At 41.4% G+C, this 22,060-nt stretch overlaps 1 protein-coding gene across 1 annotated transcript in view; it reads left to right on the top strand.

The window, feature by feature from the left end:
- Positions 1-391: 391 nt before the first annotated feature.
- The window catches only part of MED12L (mediator complex subunit 12L), a 300,557-nt gene continuing 278,888 nt past the window's right edge, over positions 392-22,060 (top strand). Inside the window, exons 1-6 of the mRNA XM_075268816.1 lie at positions 392-552; positions 7,623-7,727; positions 8,034-8,225; positions 9,649-9,808; positions 15,413-15,582; positions 16,038-16,148. Of these exons, the coding sequence (XP_075124917.1) occupies positions 454-552; positions 7,623-7,727; positions 8,034-8,225; positions 9,649-9,808; positions 15,413-15,582; positions 16,038-16,148 (837 nt within the window). The 5' untranslated portion in view covers positions 392-453. The remainder of the gene's footprint in view (positions 553-7,622; positions 7,728-8,033; positions 8,226-9,648; positions 9,809-15,412; positions 15,583-16,037; positions 16,149-22,060) is intronic.

Genomic DNA, 22,060 nt, shown 5'->3' with positions numbered 1-22,060 from the left:
TTAAAAGCATGAGGATCACGGTGGTATTGGCAGCAATCCCAAGATGGACCAATACAACAACAATATATATCGCCCCCACCCCATCTATAATGTACAAAAACAGACTTTAGACAAAGGAATATATTAATAATATATTACAACACAGACCATGATGGGACAATATAAGTAGTGTAGAGCTGGAAGAGCAGTGTCCTTTACCACATCCAAACAAAATAGTCCATCCTGAGATGGCACCCATCCCAATGTGTGTTTTGGCACAACCTTCTTCTGAAAATATACAATAATCCTTGATTCTCATGAAGGAAAAATACTTTTCAACAGCTAGTTCTGTAAGTGATCAAGTACTGTAGGTGATAACTTGTGTCTTATGTTTCTTTTCAGATTTATTAAGGAACTGTCCAGTCGACTGGGGTTGTCTCTTTGTCTCATTCCAGCAAGTTATCATGAAAGATTATGGCTGCTTTGGGGATTCTTAGCTATGAACAAAGACCTCTGAAAAGACCTCGCCTTGGACCGCCTGATGTCTACCCACAGGACCCAAAGCAAAAGGAGGTGAATGAGATTCTTAAAAGAGGAAATATATCAGAAATGGCAGATGATGGGGAAATATAACACAGTTAGTGGCAAGGAGAAGTGAAGTAGTTCCCCAATCAGATTAGACAAAAATTAGAGATGGAATCTAATTGGTTGTCATGGGTAACAGCTACACTTTTCTTTTGCTCCGGTTTAACAGCTTCTAAGGGTCTATCAGGTTCAACATTTCAAGAGGAAATATGAATGTAGAATCTACATTGATGACTTCTCAGGATAGGTCATCACTATCAAATCACTGGAATGTGATTCCCTACACACTTGGTGGGGTCAAACTTTCCATCGATCAGCTGATTGAACAGGCCATGGCAACATTGGAAATAGTTCCTTGCACTGTGCATTGGCCTGGATAATTGGTACTGTAATTCTCTTACATTAAAGGGGTTATCCAAGACCCACACTAACCGCTGATCAGCTGTTCTCTGCACAGTATACTGAGCAAGAAGCAGACGTGTCTTGGATATCCCTCTTGAATTAAATGGACTAAAGCTGTATAATCATTCTTGGCGGCTGCATAGTGTATGGAGCTGTGCTGTTTCTGATGCTGCTGTATTCGTTTACCTGGGGGTGCTGGGAGCTTGACCAACATTTGAGATCGGCGAATTGACTCGTACTGATCCAGGTGCAACACAAATTGTCCAAATTCTTCTTTTTTTTTTTTAAATGAAATCGAACAAATGGAGCTTTGTCTTGTGCAAAACAATATGGCTGCTGCATTATACTCTGGGATGTCTTCATACCCCTAGAGTATAATAGGTGGAAACACAGGGGAAGTGGAGAAAAAAAAAAAACATTCATACTCAGCTTCCCTTATCTCTATTGGACCTCCTCGTGGCGTCCGGTGCTCTTCTGGTGATGTGACCAATAGTCATATGGGCATGCCACTGAGATCCAATCACAGGTCTCAATGGTGGCCTGTGATACCACCAAGGAGGTGGAGATAGAGCGCCGTACACCGAAAGGAGCCCCCAAAAAAACTAATGGAAGGTGTGTAAATGTTTTTTTTTTTTTTTTTTTTTACACTTCCCCCTTGCCCTCCACCTATTATATTCTGGGGTCACTTTGACTTTGACTTTGGCTGTGTTTGCCTTAAAGAGCTAGAATTGGACAGATAGGTTCCTAGGAGCCCTGACAGTGTTATAAAATATTTTAAAGCCATTTTAAGTTGTGGTTCATACTGAGATTTTTCAACCCAGAGAGACCTGAAACGGGTTAGGGTTCACCCATCTCTAGCCAACCCCAATCTTATATGTATGACCTGTATTAAGAATAGGTAACCAGTATAAGGGTGCATTCACAATGTAAAACAACGTAAAACACGTTCAGAATGAGCTTGTACAAAGCAGATCCCATTCATTTCTATGGGAGCTGGCATATGTGCGCTCCCCATTGAAATGAATGGGCTGCTTTTTTCCCTATTGCTTTCAATGTGATACGCGCTCATTCTGAACGTGCTTTACGTTCAGAATGAGCTGAGTGTATTCTCAGTGTGAATGCACCCTAAGAGTCATGTAAAAGACCTTTCCAGGATCTACTTATGCTGTGGATTTTCACAGCTATTCAACCTGTGTAATGCATAGGGTGAATTGTTTAGCAAATCCATAATCCATTTAAAATGTAACAAATTGGCCGAAAAATCTTCAACAGAGAATATGCAGGTCAAAAGTTGTATTTGTGGACATACCCTAAAAGTATATGAAAAGTGAACAGTGCTCTGAATGAAGCCTGTGATACAAGGTGGGCTCTACTCATTTGTAAGTGCCTATGCCCATCTGTTTAGGAGATTACTTGTAGGGCACAATTCAGAAGAATAGGATCATTTTAGATGGGGAAATATGTTAAATGACATATATGGGAAATTCTAGAGTCCTCTATTAACCTCACTCATATTGTCTGGGCTATTTTACAGAGCTATGAGCGATGGCGCTGTATAACAGGCTCTCAGCTGCACGCTAACATATAATTACAGGCTTGGTGTATAATTGTCGCACACTACAAGTAACAGGGGATCAGATTAGTTTTTCCTCACCTGCTCCAAAACATTACCACCTATAGAAGTGAACCTTTTAGGTAGGCTTAAAGGGGAAGGCCCTAGGGGGAATGGGCCAATAGAAGTAAGTGCAATGAATAAAGGTAGTTCTCTGGAAACTAAAACCATAATTGTAAGCTCTTGGGAACATTCAGATTCCTCAGGTAATATAATGTTTTGTTAATATCTTCACCACTGCCAGGTCTCAGGTGGGCATTTAAGCATCTGTACTGTGGCTTGTAAAATTCAACGTTCCCTTCTGTATTGTGAATACCAGTCTGACAAGTTTAACATTTCTCTACGGGTATGCCAGAGATAAACAACATTGCGCTCTCACAAACCCTGCAAGTTTCTTTCTGTTAAGGTGGATTCACACACAGCATTTTAGAAAAAAAATGTTTTCTTTCTTTTTTTTTTCCTGAAACTTTGTGGTGGTTTTTTTTTTTTTTTGTAATAATGTAATGATAGGGAGTTATGAAATTCACTACATCGCTTTTTCTGGTATATATTTCATTATAGAATTTATGTTGCATTTTTTGGGTATTGGAATTTTCTCAAAACATACATCTGAGTATGGAATTTTCTTTCAGGCGCTTTCCTATAAGCTTCTCTTTACAGTAAGTTCACACAGGGGTTTTTTTTGGACCGTATTTTGACGCGGGAATCCACATCAGAATCCGATCCAAAAAACTCCTCCCATGGCTAGCTACGACTGTCATGGCATTCTGCTCCGGATTAGGCCCAAATGAATGGGCCTAGTCGAGAGGGAGTGTTGCGCCGCGAATGCCCACGGCTGATTCAGCCACGGAATCTGCAGCAAGAAAGGGCAGGTCGCTTCTTTATTCCACGAGCTGTTTCTTGTGAACAGCTCCCATTGAAGTCAATGGGAGGCATTTTTTTTGGACCGGATTCTAAGGTGGATTCTGCGTCAAAATCCGGTCCAAAAAACCCTGTGTGAACCCATACTTAGGCTGAAGCCCCACATTACGGAAACACAGCTTTTTTTTTTTTTTTTTTTTTTGCGGTTTTTTGAGCCATAGCCAGGAGTGGATTGAGCAGAAGGTAGTGGTATAAGAACTTCCTATATATTTCCCATTCCTTTTGTAGCCATTCTTATCTTTGGCTCAAAAAAACCACAGTAAAATCTACAACAAAAAAAGCTGCGTTTCCGCAATATGGGGCCTTAGCCTTAGGCCGGGGCTCCACTGGCCGGAAACGTTGTGGTAAAAATCATGAATCATGCGAATCCCATGCCCACTTTGTGGAATAAATCACAGCACGGACACGCTGCGATTTCCAAAACCGTTGCGGTTGTGAAAATCGCAGCATGTCAATTATATCTACGGAAACGCCGGCGGCATTCCTATAGATATAATTATAACAGAAAATCCGCGGAGGAAAACTCTGAATTTTCTGTTGAAAGCGCTGCAGGAAGATCTGCAATGCGTTCACGCCGCGGTTCTTCCCGCAGCGCTTTAGTCCAGTCGAGCCTTAGCCTTAGAGAGGTTATCCAGGCTTATTTTTTCTTTGAATAGCCTATCCTCAAGATAGGCCATAAATATATGATTAATAGGGGGCCAGCACCCACCCCAGGACTAATCCTCTGTAGGCGTTTCTTTCAGTGCGAATCCTGAAACAATATGGAACCAGAAAGCTGTATAGTAGCCCGATACGTTCCCTGTTAATGGAAACTGAGTTTCAATGAAGGTGCCAGGTCGCTATACAGCAGACTGAGCTTTCTATTTCCGGCCTTGTATTGTGCACTGGACAGGAGCTGAAAGTCGCTTCTACAGAAGATCAGTTTGGGGCCCAAGTGTCAGCCCCCTACCAACCATATATTTATGGCCTATCCTGAGAATAAGCCATAAAAAAAGACCCGAACAAGCCATTTAAGAAAAAAAAAATACAATGTACAATGCATACAATGTACATACAATGTATCAAAGCTTGGGTCTCAGTCCAAAAGGGGAAAATAAACATGCAAGTCCTAGAAAATATCGGGTAATGTCCGATCCTCCTTCAGCACCACCACCACCTCTGTTTGCAACCATGATTGTTATGCCTCGGGCCCTGTGTAATTCCTAAGTACTGGCAAGTTCACCTTTCATGTCTTGCTCTAATCCTCATATTCTGCTGTGGACGTGGTTATTTAATGCCATTTCTTATATTATAATTGCTATGTCTTATATTGTCTGATCCTGATAAAGTATTTTTATAGTCCAGATTATTTGTCTCAGTTACAGTTTTCCCTTGACTCTGGTAGGCGGACAGATTTCAGAAATGACTGATGTGCTTGTCAATTTAGAAAATATTTTTTACAAAAATTTAACCTTAAGCATTGTTATACAAGATGGAAACAATAGTGTTTTCTTGCAATGTTTATAAGAAATCTGTTGTCACAAAGCAAAAAAGTTTTTTCAGTTTCCTATAACATATCTTGCCTTCATTTCTTTCAGTAGCCCGCATTCTGATTTTCACAATTTAGTAACTTCTTCTGAGGTTACCAGTACACTCATGATGAGTAAAGTTCCAGAGATTTGTTTCAGTTCACTTTCAACAGATTCAAGCGTCAGATTTGTTTCAGTCCAAATAACTTTTTTTTTTATCAGAAGTACTCCATTTGCCCTGAAAGTCATGTGAGACCGCATTAGTAATGCCAAAGTGACAGTCACATATTTGGCTTTGGGTAAACAGGTGGTAGATGGAGGTAGAAGACAACCTCCTCAAAAATACACTGCACTGTCTTGAGTTTTTATGTATTTAGAAGTTTTTATATTATCCATCCACCACTTTTGCTGCCACAGTCGTGTGCCATTATCCCTTTTTTTGCTACAAAAAAAAGGCCCTGTATCTTACAGTCCAAAGGCTTTGGGATCCAACAGTGATTTACCCTCTGACTGATCCAGCAGAGCACTCAAAAAGCACCTTGCCTTATTTGCTAGTAAAAACTATCTTGTCCTTCTGTTAGTGGCCATGCTTACCGCTGCCTGGTGTAATGAATACGATGTGCTCAGACTGATCAGTACCTGTAGTGATACTGAAGCTACCTGGACACTGAGGACAGAGAGGAGCTGTCTATGTAGAGCGGTCCTGACAGCTCAAGAGTCTGTCACTTCAGCCTATGCAGAGCAAAGAAGCTATAGATCACTTATAGCCACATTCTGATAGTCTCCTACCCAGTAAATTTACCCTTCCCTATATTTTGGACTCTCCCTATACACTTGACACACTGCAGCTGTGAGCTTACCTTCATGGGTCTCAAGGGTTAAAGCTATAGAGCATATATAGATGTGAGGAACCCTTGCTGGGAGAGCAATTAAAACACCTTCCCCCTCCATACTTTACACAGTGCCAGTTGGCTTTAACTCTTTTCTAGCTATCAATGCATCCACAAAGGGGTTATACATTTATTGCAGGCTACTTAGGAGTGCTTATTTTAGGAATACGCTGACAAGACAGGAGAAATGGTATCTCTTAGTAAGCTGAACGGTGCATATAGAGGGAGTAAGGAGTCATATGATTCAGCTAATAACACATTTGCCCCCCATGATCATAGGATCACTGTTATCAATGTAGATGACTGTTCATCCCCCAATGTAGCAAACCTGTACCACAAATTATAAGTTCCATAGCAGTCACCTACACATACAGTATACACCATTAATAGGAAGGCGGCAGGTTTTACAATCGGAGTTTAGTAAGGAAACCTAAAATATTCTATAGTAATAAAATGTTAACCCCCTTCCTCTACGCTACAAGAAGAGATGTGCTGCTGTAACCAGTTAGGGACATTTCTGTTCTCAATAACCTAGGTATGGTTAGGTGTTTTAGGTCAGGGCCATACATGGTATAAAAGCCGTGGAAAAAGATGCAGCGTTTTATAGTCACTGCAAGGTGGATGGGACCCCATTATGTGTGCATGTCTGCATGGCAACGTTTTTTAAGCGGACAGGCTTCTTCTCTTCTTTGGGTCCCTATGTGGACCTGAATGACGGAGACCCGAACACTAGTTTGAATCTATCGTAAATAAAATCTAATTTATGTTCTCTTGGTCAGAACTACACCTCATCATGAACCCGACATACCTCAGTAAAAGGTGAGTGTGCAGAAACGGTCAAAATTTTACCTGTCAATAAGGGCTTACAGCAGGGGGAGGCAACCTTTGGCACTCCAGCTGTTGTCAAACTACAACTCCCAGCATGCATACTTGGTCTACTCTTCTTGGAACTCCCATGGAAGTGAATGGAACTTGTTGGGAGTTGTAGTTTCACAGCAGCTGGAGTGTTGAGGGATTGCTGATCCCTGGTCTACATATACCAGTGCTATCACCAGTGCTGACTTTACAGAAGATAGGTCAATAAGCAAAGTAGGGGCCCGTGCACATGATGTAACGCGGCATTGATTCTGACACGTAAACTCGTATCAGAATCAGCACTTCAAAACAGAATCCCATTGACTTCAATGGGTTCTGTTTAACGTGCGTAACACATTGAAATCAATGGGTTAAAAAGCCTCCCATTGATTTGAATGTGTAGCGCACGTAAGATGGAACCCATTGGAGTCAATGGAATTCTGTTTTGAAGCGCTGATTCTAACACGAGTTTACGTCTCAGAATCGCCGAGATACATCGTGCGCACGGGCCCTAGGGCACTCTAACTTATCAGTATTCGGCTAAGGCCGCACCCAAAAAATACTGCAGAAAAGACTGTGCAGAAACACATTGCATTTTTTTCTGCATTTTTTTTTTTTTTATTACAAAAAAGTCTCCATAGTTTTCTTTTTTTGCCATGGTGAAAACACTGCTTTTTTCCAACGTCAGACCTCGACCTGAAGATCAGTACAGGGATGGAGACAGAAAAGAACGCACAGCTGTAAGAACATACAGTCCTCTGCACTACTAATGGAATGGTTTTCTGCTCTATTTCGGCACATTTTACTATTGAATTGACCTTAGTATTACATGGTGTATAAGCACTAACAGATAACATTCTTAATTTACAGGATGAATTAACTGCATTGAATGTTAAACAAGGATTCAGTAACCAACCAGCCTTTTCTGGAGATGAGTATGGATCGGCTAGGAACATTGTCATTAACCCGTCTAAGGTAATCCCTGTTTCATGCATTTATTCTTTGTATACCATTATACTGACTGCTGGAAACCGTTGTATAGCCAGTGCTGATCTCCTGTGACCAGTACAAACTGATAGTTATACATGTTGTAGGGCCCGAGGGGACAGTGTAGGACTTCTATCTGTGAACCTCTAAATCATGTACACAAGCTCTGCACTAGGCATAAGAAAGTACATCAATGTTTCTCAGAGTGTTCATTTAATGATGACAACCTCAGTGTTTTTCCATTTTCTAAGTGCTTTTTATTCTCACATAGTGCATTTATCTTCTCTTTTCTAGATCGGCGCATACTTCAGTAGTATTCTTGCTGAAAAGTTGAAACTAAACACTTTTCAAGATACTGGGAAGAAAAAGCCACAAATAAATGCCAAAGACAACTATTGGTTGGTGACAGCCCGTTCTCAGGGTGCTATTCACAGCTGGTTTACTGAACTAGCCGGTAACAAACACCTGACTGTTTTAGCTAAAAAGGTACAACATACTTTTATATTTTTAGGGCATGTCCACATGTTGTAGCTACTGTGATTCAAAGCTGTGCTGAAAAATACTTATCAGAATGATTTTCAGACATATATTGGCCTTCAGCCCTATATTGGCCGTACTAATTGGCCATTAGCACTTTACTCATAAACAATAAAACTACTGCTTAATTGTGGAGGAAAAACTAAATAAAATATTTATTAAAGGGCTTGTCTGAGACCCAGGCATAATGGAATATTATATGACCTATTTACAGGATCAGTTGTCAGTATCAGATTGGTGGGATCTGACACGTAGACCACTCACCGATCAGCTGATTCGGTGGACAGAAACCGTGTACAAGGTATATGGCTGAAGTGAATTGGGTAAAGCTGCATTTCTCTGGTCCCACCACTGCAGTATATGGAGCTGGAAGACGTGTATAATGTAAGGAGTTGAGCAGCAACAGACCACCTTCTGACTATATACATTTTATAATGCTTCCAGCAGCCTAACCAGCTGGTTGGTGCGGGGTCTCAGTGTCTGATACTCATGACCTATCCTGTAATTCGGCACTTATTATGTCTAGGCCTGAGACAAACCCTTTAAGGTTAAGGCCCCGTGTAGCAAGCAGCAATAAAGCACTGCGGGAAAAAATGTGGCGGCAATGAGGTTTTTCCTGCAGTGCTTTTCACAGAAAGTCTGCAGAGGTTTCCTCTGCAGACTTTCTGCTTCCATTATACCTATAGGGAAACTGTGTTTCCATAGGTATAATTGACATGCTGTGATTTCCAAAACTGCAATGGTTTTGGAAATCGCAGTGCGTACACTGTGCGTATGTTTCCTCAATGTAGACTGTAAAAGGCTTTACACCATTTGGGGACTCAGCCTAAATAGGTTTTCCAAGACTTTGATATTGAGGACTATCTTTAAGAAATGTTATTAATATCATACCAGTGGGGGTATAACACCTGCCACAGATGTCTGAAGAAGTTGTGGCATTTGGATAACTGCTAAGGCCTCTTCACTACATGCCCTTCACAGCAGCATACATTGTATAGTGGCTGCTCTTGCTATTGCAGCTGAATCCCAGTTTCATAGTCTTTGTAAACTCCTTTAACTTAGTATAATAAAGTATATTGCGCTGCTTATCTTGTACTGATCCTGAATTAGTTTTTATTATTGTCCAGAGTTGCATTCACAGAGCTGAAATCTCCCAAGGTTCCTTGGCGTCTCAATGTCTGCACAGAGTTGCTCATGTGGTTTGCATTGTTTTACACCAGATATTGTATATAACTTGTCTCACTTTATTATAGGAGGTCAGCTAAGGTTATAGTGGTCTTCACTGTACGTCAATAAGCTTTTTGACACTCAGGATTGGGTACACACTGATTTGGAGGGATTGCTACTAATATCGTATTTCTCAATATTTTAGGTACCCATACTTAGTAAGAAGGAAGATATATTTGGCTACCTGGCCAAATATTCAGTGCCACTTTTACGTGCTGCCTGGCTGGTAAAGATGACCTGTGCATACTATGCTGCTATTTCAGAAGCTAAAATAAAGAAACGTCAATCAACTGATCCAAATATAGGTAACTAATATTTCAGCCGTGTTATATGGTAACAACGTCTTTTTCACTTTTCAATAATTGCTGATGTTTAATAATTTCTCTCCATATATGTAGCAGAACGGAGTTTATCAATTCAGGAGATTGGAATTTGTCACTTATATAGGGATTACTTGGAAATGTTCCTGTGTATAACACTGTCATGACAAATCCATCACTATTACAATTGTGCTTATAGTATGCCACCGAACACCAATGGTTCATTACTAGCTTTTGTAATAGTTGGTCTTGAACTTTTGTTTAAATGAGTTGTTCAGATTTGTAGAATGGATAGCCAGTCTATAATATCATCCGTTCCATCACCAATTCTAGATTAGTAGGGGTCTGACTGAGTGTTGGGACCCCTGCCTATCAGCTGAAGTACTGTATAAGGCCACTATGAAAAATATGACTTTCTGAATAAAGCAGCTCCTGTCATATAAATAATAAAGAGCAATGTGGCCCTTTAAAAAAACAAAACAAAAAAAACAAAACCGCTATTCGATAGTCAGACCCCCACCAATCTAAAATTGATAGTCTATCATAAGGATAGGTGGCTATCCTTAGGTCTTGATGTGACTGTGGTGTGGCCAATAACTGTATGATCATGTCAGATGCCACTACTTTTCATTTATCCATTATAAATTGTCTCTTTATCGACTGTTCCCATGCATGGTCTTTACCTAGAAACACTCAGTTTACAATTAAATAATAGAATATAGCAGTCATGGTCGCTCAGAAAGGATATCAAAGAAGTTTATTCAATTGGGACTGTTGGGGGTGCTAGCGGTAACACTACAATAATTACAATGCAGTAATATTTTGTGCAGTAATACTCACAGGAGATGTCTTCCCACATTTCCCGTCTCTTCCCTTACTCTGTAAAGTTTGAAAGACAGACATCTTTGACTCCTCACTTCTCCACGCACCCAACCCCTATATATCCCACAGCGGCCCCTGCAGCCTATATTATGCCCCACAGTGGCACAATAGACTGTGGGGCATAATAGAGGTTGCAGGGGGGCCGCTGTGGGGCTCAATAGAGGTTACAGGGGCCACAGTGGACCCTTCAAGCTCTATTATGCCCCACAGTTGCACACCCATGAACTATTATACTTAGGGGTCTTTTCAGCCCCCTTCCACCACCCCCTTCCCCCGAGTATAATAATCCTAGCCCAGGGGAGGTGAGGGAACATAATAAACACTGTTACTCACTGCTCCGGGATCCAATATTACTCCTAGGAGGCTTCGGGCCTATATGGTAATGTCCCAGATGTCATGTGGTCTAGGATATTACCATATAGGCCCAAAGCCTGTGCTAGCAGTACCATACAGACCCAAAGCCTGTGCTAGTAGTAATAGCCTATTGCCATGCAGGCCCAAAGCCTGTGCTAGCAGTAATCGGCTATTACTACTAACACAGGCAGTACACTGTATCTCAGCATAGGCGGCAGCTCTCCTTGCATTGGTTCAGAGAAAAAAACAGTATCGAATGCTGGCTGGCACTGGAGATGTGCAAAGGAGTAGCGGATCACGGGACGCCAGAGAGGGGCGCCCAGACCGTGCCCTCACTCGCGGTGCGGAGAGTATGGTGATGGGGTCGGGGCGTGGGTTGACTTGTGGATTGCGGTGATTGTCGGTGAGCACAAGCTTGTCAGCGGCCGGGCTGCACGTCTCCGTGCCGAGAGGACTCGGTGAGGCCGGACGTCACCCCCTTATGCTGTGGCTGCAGTGACACGCACACACTGTCTGTCACGGTGGCACACCGCTCATGCCAGCCTGGGCTCCACCATCCTTTCCGCACCGCGAGTGAGGGCAGGGTCTGGGCGCCCCTCTCTGGCGTCCTGTGATCTGCTGCTCCTTTACACAGCTCCAGTGCCAGCCAGCATCGGGTCAGCAGTCAGCAGTTCAGCATGTCCCGATGCTGATGCTGAACTGCGATGCTGGCCCGATAACAGAAAAGTACCAAAAACAGTAAAAAAATTAAAAAAATAAAAATGCTGTTCTGCCGCCCCCCTCCGGTCTCCCGCCCGAAGTGGGTGCCTCACCTCGCCTCATTAGAGGTGCGGCCCGTGGCACATATGGAAAATTAATCTCATCTGCATTTTTCTCCATAACATGTATTCATGAGTATTATTTCAATGGTGCATAAGACTCCATACACACAGTAGAGCCCTAAATCTGTTTAGGCTGCTGTTAGGCACCTTCCCTATTAGTTTTGAGGTAATTTGGGAATGCCTGTTGCACTGAGGGACCCAACTTGTGTATTTGTTGGATGGTGGGGGGAGAAGAACAGAAACAATGCCAGGAAATACTATTTCACTGAAAAGATAATTGAGTCTAGGAACAAACTTACAAACTTGGTGGGTTATAGTATGCCTTAGATAAGCAGATGTCTAGCCTAAGATAAAATGGGTAGACTCAATGGACCACGTTCTCTTTTTCTGCTGTCCATATTCTATGTTTGTGTGTTAAATGGACACCCTCATTGTGCACCCTGTACTACTTTTTCACAGGGGCAACAGCTTATTGCCGAATGTCCACTCCTATAAGAAGTCACTGACTATTTTGGAAAACTCTATTGGAAACTTTGCTTCAGTTTTCTTTGTCTTACATGTTGAGATATAGTCAGTCTTACAGATATACATTAATAAGGAACAATTTTGAATGGGTAAATATATGTGGACTAAGAAACAAAATAAGTCACTTGATTCACTAGACCGCTTTACTGAGCATAACTACTTTAAATCCTAATACAAGCTCATAAATGTCATGTACGATCATATCATTGGTAACATAAGATGAGATATTCCTTTAATAGTCCCACAATGGGGAAATTTCAGTGATACAGTTTCATAGATGGTACAGTAGTATATAACAAGAGAGAAACACACGTACAAGCTCATGGCAGATAGAGAAATCCTAGGAATCATAGCAACTAAAACGAAACACAAAGAAACACAGACACACTGCAGGATCATTTAGTTCTCTGTGCGGAGTGATGTTAATAATAATACAGCCGAATGTGGTTGGAGGACACGAGGAGAGGGGTCACAGCATGTAGATATAGCAGGCAAAAAAACATTTTTGCAGAGGTGGGGGACATATGCAGCTATCATGATAACATGTGGTAGTTCTTTGGTACGTAGTGAGATCTCCTGCTCACAGCTGATAGTTCGGTATCTTGCATCAGCACTATTGTCCATTAACCACAAAAAAATGCCCCAAATGTCCTTTGTCGGGGGAAAATCATAATACCCCAGAGATATGCTGTCTGTAAAGGAAAATTAATTAACAGGCCAAGATCGGCCTCCGCCATCTTAGCCTGGAGAACCACAAGACACATGGTGGTCGTGTATCAAAATGGATTCTGGTTTAATGGTGGCTAGAACAAAGTATATATCACATGGCATAGACAGAACAGGATTGGCTAGTATAATTAGCATACATCCATTGGTGGAGAAGTTTGTAACAATAGCCCTGATGCATATCTATTGGATAAGAAACTGGAGAGAGGTCACACCCCCCTGAGGACTCTAAAATGGAGTCTTGTGAGCACATGGTCTGGTGACCGCAAACTTCACACAAAATGGCAGCCATCAGCACATGTCTCAAATACACACCCTAGATGTCTATCTCATGGTATTCTAAAGACAATAGGCATCCTGTTGGAGACAATTAGCTTAATTACCCTTCTCTTGTCCCTTTATCTTAAAAAGGGTCTTTGGTCTTTGATCCTTTCCTAACAATGCCCGTGGTTCCTGCCGAACTGTCTCCATTTTAATTAGTTTCTTTGTAAGATAGCATCACCCAATACACAGAGCATAGTATTTACATAACCAGTCTGGCAAGATCCAAACTGCATCTCTCTGGGAGAGAGAGATGGACAGATAGAACCATCTCAGCCCCCACCTCTATACACAATTTTTCATAAGATATTATTGTTCCCCCACACCTTCATCACAAGCCCTCCTCCTCCTCCTTACCACTGTGTTCTACTTCCCCAAAGAAGTCTGAAGCCATCCAGGTATACATGGTGCTGCTCTCTTGCCAAGCTTCCATAACTCCTGGGGTAGGTGGGTTATGGTAGGTTTCCAGGCTGTAGCAGAGTCCCACGTGTCCACAGTAATAGAAAGAAATACCAGTCAGCTGTAGCATCTTCACACATCAGCAATAGACGCCAAAAATCATCTCCTTGAACGAAGAAGTCCACACTTCCATGTAGGTTTCCTCCATGCCGCATGGACTATAAGGTTATTAATGCAAAATGTGATAGGAAATATTCTGCCCAAAACATTGCTTCGGAAGAAATGATTTATATTGAACCTCAAAGGCCATGTTGTGGCTGGACTCTATTTTTGTGTTAGGCCAGAGAAGGATCCTCTAAATCTCTGGTGGGTAAGTCCACCATTGACGCTGTTTGTTCATACTGTTGAACTGCTAAACTTCGTCTCTTCTCGTATTATGGTCAGATATAGATGTGATTTCAGTACACAATGTTATCATACACTACAGTGCTACATCCTGGAACATTAAGGAGAAATAGAGATTAGCAGGATGATAACTTTTACACCTGAGTCAGGGAAATGTGAGCTGTTTTAGTTAAGATAGGTGAGATAGCATTATAATGTTATAAGTCATGTGAAGCTGCAGACTTTATAGATTGTGTCATGGATTTATTTATTGTATATACTTTATATTTTACAGTTTTGTTCTTCTATTAAAGACTAGGTTGGAGCTTCATTCAGAAATGGTATTATGAATGGTATCAATACTCAGTGTTGGACTGGGGTTTCTTGGCCCGCGAGAGGAATTCACATTGAGGGCCCAGTCTATATAGAGTATATGCATATTGTAAGGGAATTGCTTTTTGAGCTATGCCCCAGTGCTTCTGCTGAAATCTGGGAGAAGGGAAAGACACAGACAGTGAGTTCTAAACTCGACCAAGACCCTGTCCCTACCTACTTACCACAACTGTCCTAATGACAGAGACAATTGAACGACAATCCCTACTCTGAATAAGTGTAACACTAAACATGGACAAGACCACACAACACAGAAGAGGAGTGAGCAAGCTAAGGGTCAAAACCAGAGAGATAGAGAGGTACCAAATCGCAATCCAAAAGAGTAGTAACAAAAAAAGCCAAAGGTCAGAAGTCAGTAAGTACAATACAATAATAAGAGAACAGCTTAGTGAGGACAGAGTCACAATAGCCAGCAACATGTGTGGGCTAATGACCTGTTTATAGGAGGTGCAGAACCCGCCCTGGGCTTGATAGGGTTTCAATCACACAGGTAAGGCTAAGGTTAACTATTTGAGGATCAGAGGGAAACAAAGGTGTAAGAGCTGGATGTAGTGGAAAATGAATTACAGAGGTGAGTGAATAATACATTTGTTCAGACTGAGTACAACAAGAACCTAAAGCAAGGAATTATAGCCAGACATGCCTCCTATGCCATAGCCTGCCACCGAAGCATGGCACAGAGGCCCGAATAGACAAAGACGTTACACATATCCACTATTAACTAAAAAAATTCAGCCACCTGTGAAATGTTCACACACTATCCTTTTAATGTCTCTTTGTGCAGAATGGACCCAGATATTAACAAAATATCTCCGAGATCAATTGGTGAAAATCGCTGATTTCTATCATGCAAACTCCAGCCAATGCAACAGTCCCTTGGTAGTAACGCAGGATATGGAACAGGCCTTAAAGCACTGGGAATACAATGAGAAATTGGCATTTTACATGTTTCAGGTTGGTCTTGTGGAGTAATATTTCTTTTGATGACAATTTTAGTTGCTCAAAAAAGTTCATTATAAAGCTATATTCAAGTTAAGGAGACTTGCCAGACATTATATGATCTCCTTATAGGGTTATTTCCAATTCAGTATTCACGGCTTTATCCATTGGATATGCTACAAAAACCTGATAGATCTAGGAGCTACATCTATGTTGAGGAATGTCCCCGGTCTGTTTCCTAAAGTGACTGTAGAGGGGCCACACATCCGCATGGCTGTTCATTCACTTTTACAGCAGTTACAGAAATAGCTGAGCAGGTAGCTATTAGGCATTTATGGCTTATCCTGTGTAAATAGCCGTAAATACTAAAATATAGATGAATCTGCATTAACAATTATCACAAATGAGTACCACAAGGGGGCACTGTGCATTAGGAAATAACTAAACCATTTCTCTTACTGTTTTTACAGGAAGGTTTGCTAGAAAGGCATGAATATCTAACATGGATGCTGGAAGTTTTGGAAAAAGTCCACCCCCTAGATGATGAGCTTCTGAAAATCTTATTACCCCTTGTTCTGCAGGTATACTCATATAACATAACACATGTTTATCTACTGGCAGGTTTTACAGTTTATGTTCATACTTTCAGTGTAAACTTGGTTTGGAATGAATAGTGTGAACTGTGGTATAAAGTAGCTTGTAGGTGAATGATGGGATTTTTCTGTTACTTCCTAGCTTGCCTTTCTAGTTCTCTGCCCCAGGTACTTCATATGATGGCTCTTTCCTGTCTCTTTATTTTCCAGCCAGCTTCATACATGTGATCATTTTCAACACCCCCCCCCCCCCCCCCCGTTATTACTAGCAGTCACCCTCACCAGTGAAATACTTTCAGCTAATGTTACTCAGGTAGTATGCCTGAAAAAACTATCCTGCATGTAAAGTTAGTCATATACCTACAATACCTGTCATTCTGCCAATAACTATTCCTCACAACCCACAATACACATGCATGCTTGGCTGTTCTGAATGAGAAAGGGGATCCAGAGTCTTGGTTGAAGGGGAGCCAGAGTCTTGGTTGTGGCTTACTTACTTTGAGAACAAAAGGATCATGCCTAAGGGGACATCCTCTATGTCTGGAGGAGAGAAAGTGTCATCTGCAACATAGATGGGGATTCTGTACAGTAAGAACAGCGAGGCTCTGGAACTCTCTGCCCTAGGAAGTGATGTGGGATTCATTGAGCAAGTTCAAAGAGAGACTGGATACTTTTCAACAGAGAGAACAATATTATGGATTATGGACTCTAGATTTTAAAGGGGTTGTCCCATCACAAGGATCCTATCTATACTGCTGGTTAATGTGAATGTAAGACTTTTCCTAAATACACTGCTTCAGCAAAACTGCTTTGTTTGTCCACTATCTTACTTTATTCAATTCTTTGTGACCACAGCCCTGACTTAGCTGCTCATGAGTCAAGTGATGTATCTGCTGCTCTCAGGGGGGAGGGAGGAGGGGCTAAGTGCAGGGAGCCAGCCTGTGTATCTAGCTATTCCTGTGTCTACACCACTGGACCTAGCTTCCTGCTATCAGATAGGGGAGAGGAGCTGCTTTCATTTCTTCTGTTCTCCCAGTTATCAGGTTAGCTAATTCAATTGTGTTCATTATGGCAGAGACAGGCAGTCTCTGTATATAACACAGAATGGAGTTGCTGCTGCCTGTACTTCATAGTCCAATATGGGTGGGCGGAGCTAAACACAAATTTGGGGGTGGAGCTAAACGACAGGTTGCATGTGAAACCCTGCCCACCAAATGATGCAAGAAACCAGGAAGAAAGAAGATTTTACAGGAGTGAAGACTGGTGAGTATGTGACGTGGGAATAACCCTTTAAGGACGCGTTGATGCAGGGATTTTATACTGACTGCCAGATTGGAGTTGGGAAGAAATTGTTTCCCCTGAAATAGGGCAATTGGCATTTTTTTTTTTTTTTTTTGCCTTCCTCTGGATCAACACTGTAGGGGATTGTAGGGTTATAGGTTGGACTTGATGGACTGATGTCTTCATCCAACCTAATCTACTATGTAATTATGTAAAACTTCTCTCCTTGACTTCATCTACTGGGTGTCAGGAAGCAGGGCCGCCGATAGGCCAGTACTACTGGTACTGGCGTCAGGGGCCCGGCCAAATTGAAAAATGGGGGGGGCCCGGTTTTGGCCCGCCGGCCCCCTGGCGCCCGTAGCAGTCATTGTGTATGTCCTATTTCAACTCAGATCAAATTCCTGATGGCGGCCCTGTCAGGAAGACCTCATACACATCACTAAAATCTAGGGTTTAGCTGACACTAGGCTAATGTGTATGGGTACCTTCGGTCCAAGCAGCACTTTCATTCCTAGGGGCATAAAAGCAGTTGTCAAAACAGTAGTCTAAGCACATAGGGGGTCCTATAGGTCACAGGAGTGATCTTTTTCTCAAAAATATAAAGATATAAGCTTTACTGAATTGAATACATCCAAGTTAATGGATTGCATCAGTATATGCTCTTTCCTTTCTTGGGATCATAAATACAATAGTTCTGTATATAGGACAGTAGTCATGAAAATGGATTACTGAATTTGGCGTAGAAGACTGTGTTAGAGGGCCTTAACCTCAATCCAATTATCCATCCCTGGAAGTATCTTGACCTCCACTGTCTAACCTTCTTGTGGTTAAATACTGTAGACAGTGGTGTAACTACCACGGTAGCAGTGGTAGCAGCTGCTACAGCCCCAGACACCTTAGGGGGCCCGGGCTCCCTCACTAGTTAATATGCCAAAAGAAATAAACAATACATTTTACTTTTTGAGTCGAGTTCAGGGCAACAAAGAGCCTCAGCATGCATCCTGAAACTGGGGGAGGGGCGGAGACATCGCGCAGGAAGAAGATAGCTGTGTCGGGGGATGGAGTGAACAGCGCTGAGTGAGTGCAGACTGGTGAGTTTAACCTAAGTGTGCAGGGCAGACTGTTGGCACACAGTATTGTGTTGGCAGCTGCCTGTGGATGAAGGGGTTATTACAGTACATAATACTGTGCTACAGTGGCCACTATAGGGCATAATACTGTGTGCAGGGGCCACTATAGGGTATGATAGTGTATACAGGAGCCACAATAGGGTATAATACTGTGTACAGGGGCCGCTATGGGGCAAAATAGTGCCTGCAGGAATGCGGGGTAAAAGGGGCGGTCGGTCGGGTTCTTTGGAGGAGGGCCCCATGTCAAAGGTTACCACGGGGCCCTGCCATTCCTAGTTACACCACTGACTGTAGACATACAGGAACTTTGTGTAGCCATATATCACGTATGATATTCTCTTAGCAGCATATAATGGTTAGGTTCTTACAGACCATGCAGACAAACAACTTTCTGCTTTCTGGAGGAAACTTGATTTGCATACCTTATACAAAAACTAAGTAGACTTTGAGGACTAGATGAATACCGTACAACACTAAAATGTGGATACAACCATGTGCATGAGTTTTAGCATATTAAATATTTCATCATGTATCAAATAGGGAAGGAAAGAATATTTCCATAAAGCTTAAATGGCCCCAGATTATTATTTTTTTTTTTGTAGGGTGGCCCTATTCCAGTTCTCTTCATTAAGTTTAAGCACATCTAAATATGAATGGAAACATCTAATATACAAATGTTTGTCATTTGTAATGACATATGGTATGAATGACGCCCATGTTAGCATTTCACAAGATTATAAACTATAACAAGTATTATAGTTATTATTGACAATTTATAATCTAATGACTAGCAAAGAAGATCTGCAGGGATCCCCTTAGAAATGTATTCACACTTGGAAAATGTTTAAGAAAATTCTATGACTGCCCCATACATCTAAATGGGGCTTGCAGAAATCCATAGACAAGATGTAGACCTTGTCATCAGTATGGCAATGAATAGCGTTTGATGAGTAGGGAATACTGTAGCAACTATGGAGTTTCAAAGTCTATTTAGCTGGCTTGTGTTTTCTTAGGCTGAATTCACACGGAGTAAACTGGCGCGCAATCTGGCACGTATACGCGTGTCAGAGTTTGCGCGCTCTAAAAAGATCCAATTTATTTCAATGGGGGTTACAATCGTATACGGTGCGTGATTTTGCGCCTGTAATTTTGTGTAATACATTGAATAATACACACGCGTAATACATTGAAAGCATAGGGAGAAAAGCCTCCCATTGATTTCAATGGGGAGCGCACGTATGCCGGCTCCCATTCATGTCAATGGGAGCTGCTTTTTACGTGCTCATTCTGAACGTGTTTTTACAATCAGAATGATCGCAGTGTTACATCCTGTGAAGGCTCCCTTAGTTTCTCCAAAGTCCATCTATCCTTGCAGCAAGTGATGGAGAAGGCGTCCGAGGATCTGTCTCTGTCTTGTAGGTCTGTGCTGATTTTTAAAAAGCTTGATCTACCGCTCGCTGGTATCAGCCACTCCCTGCTTTGGCTTTTGTTTGGCCATGCATCTCAACCATAACTGCTGCCTTCTACAGGATTATGGTAACATGCTGTTCTGTGAGGGATCAACTGTTGGGACCCTAAAGATCACAAAAAAAGGAAGACCCGTTCCCTGTCACAATGGAACAGCTGGTCGAGCATGCATCCCCATGGGTCTGCTGGAAATAGAAGAGTACGGTGCTCGGTTATCTCGGATAGTCCCATAGAACTGAAATCTGTTTAACCAGACGCTCTGTTCGTTTAGGGATATGAGGGATCACTGTTTTCATGATTGATGGGTGTCCCATTGGTCAGACCCCCCCTGTGAATAGGGGGTGAATTGTGAATTGTATTTTGTCAGTTGAAGCTCATGATACTTATTTCATGCTGTATACTAAGAGTTCCTTCATTTCTGCTGCAGTATAAGGCCCACATTATGAGAGTGCACAGCCTGTAGAAAGTGCAGATCTGGTGTCTTGTGGTTGACAGTCATTATGCACAGTGCATGTCCCTGTTTGTACAGTACTATGGAAATATGGTATTCAAAGCTTCCCCTTTTTTTTTTTTTTTTTTTTTTTTTTTTTTTTTTTTATATAGGGTCTTGAAAGTTCATGAAGTCTCAAGGATGTTTACAGAGGGTGTTAGGATTTTTTAATTTATTTCTCACATTCGTTTCTTGATATGAATGTTGCTTTGTTTTTTTGCCAATAAACCATACAGTATAAACATATCTTCAATACGGAAAGAGACGTTATTTCATCAGTGTCCCATTTTTATGTGATTACCCATCTAAAGGGAATGTATTTGTGAGTAACCATGGCCCTCGCCTTTGACTCTTATGAGAAGATGCTGAAAGTCATGTTAATATCCTGCTTAAAGGGGTTTTCTGGGATAAAATGATCTTTCTAATTTAAGCTAAACAACTCCCCACGCCCCCACCTCTGCATAGCTTTTAAATTACTTATTGTACCAAAAATCCCCAGGGTGGTCATGTGCCCTGTCACATTTTCTGATTTTTTTTTTTTTTTTTTTTTTTTTTTTTAATTTATTTATTTATTTATTTTCCAATGAAGTTACAGTTCCCCTGTTTTCACAAACCAAACATCACCAATACTAGGTAGAGGTGGAAGGAGTCAGCTCTGAGTGCAGCATAAGGCATCGAGGTAGTTGTAGCAAAACAGAACATGAAGCTACCCATGTAAACTAATGCAGAAGATGCCAGGAGCTCACCGAGAAACCCAGAAATCACTCAAAACACTGCTAATGAACATTTATTAACCTGTTAATAGCACTAACTGATCTTTTTGAAAAATAATTTTTTGCCAGGAAAACCCCTTTACACAGCTGTGCTTAAAAGACATGAATACATGAAGTAAGAGTAACATATATTGTACAGAAAATATATAGTAGAGAGAGTGCGTTTTATTTGACATACTCTTATAGTATATTGCTGTAAAAGGCCAGTGCAGGTATGTATGTGAAAGTAGTATGTGCCTTGCGCCTTAGTTGATGCTTCATGGCTTAATAGAAAAGGGACGTGACTTTCAGCAACATGTCTTATTAAGGCCAAAATTATGGAGCAAACTATTGGCACAAAGTAAATTACCCAGTAGGTGGCATAAAGTTAGGCAAATGTGTTGATAAGGATGCATCCAGTTTATGCAAATATTACATACATTGTCTAAATATTAGACAGTATTAGTACAACTGCCCTAATGAATCTCCTTATTGCATTGACCAGACCTGTCCTCATTATCAGAACACACTATGCTGCTTTCTATGGGGACCTCCTAGATTACTGTTATTATCAATCTTCTGGATCTTTATAAAACCTAGCATAGCAGTTGTAATGGTATGAAACATTATTTCTTGTCTACCTGTTAATTATACAATTTACTATTTTGTTGTATGCCAGAAATCATCAATTGTTGTGAAGATTTATTGCTGAAAACAAGTTTCTCATTTCTTGGCTTCAAAACATTTCATGCAGATCAAATAGGGGAAGACATCTGTTTC

This window comes from Leptodactylus fuscus, chromosome 3 (genome assembly GCF_031893055.1).
Source record: "Leptodactylus fuscus isolate aLepFus1 chromosome 3, aLepFus1.hap2, whole genome shotgun sequence".
Taxonomy (NCBI): Eukaryota; Metazoa; Chordata; class Amphibia; order Anura; family Leptodactylidae; genus Leptodactylus; species Leptodactylus fuscus.
Note: the sequence above shows the minus strand (reverse complement) of the source record. Positions and strands in the feature narration are given on the sequence as shown.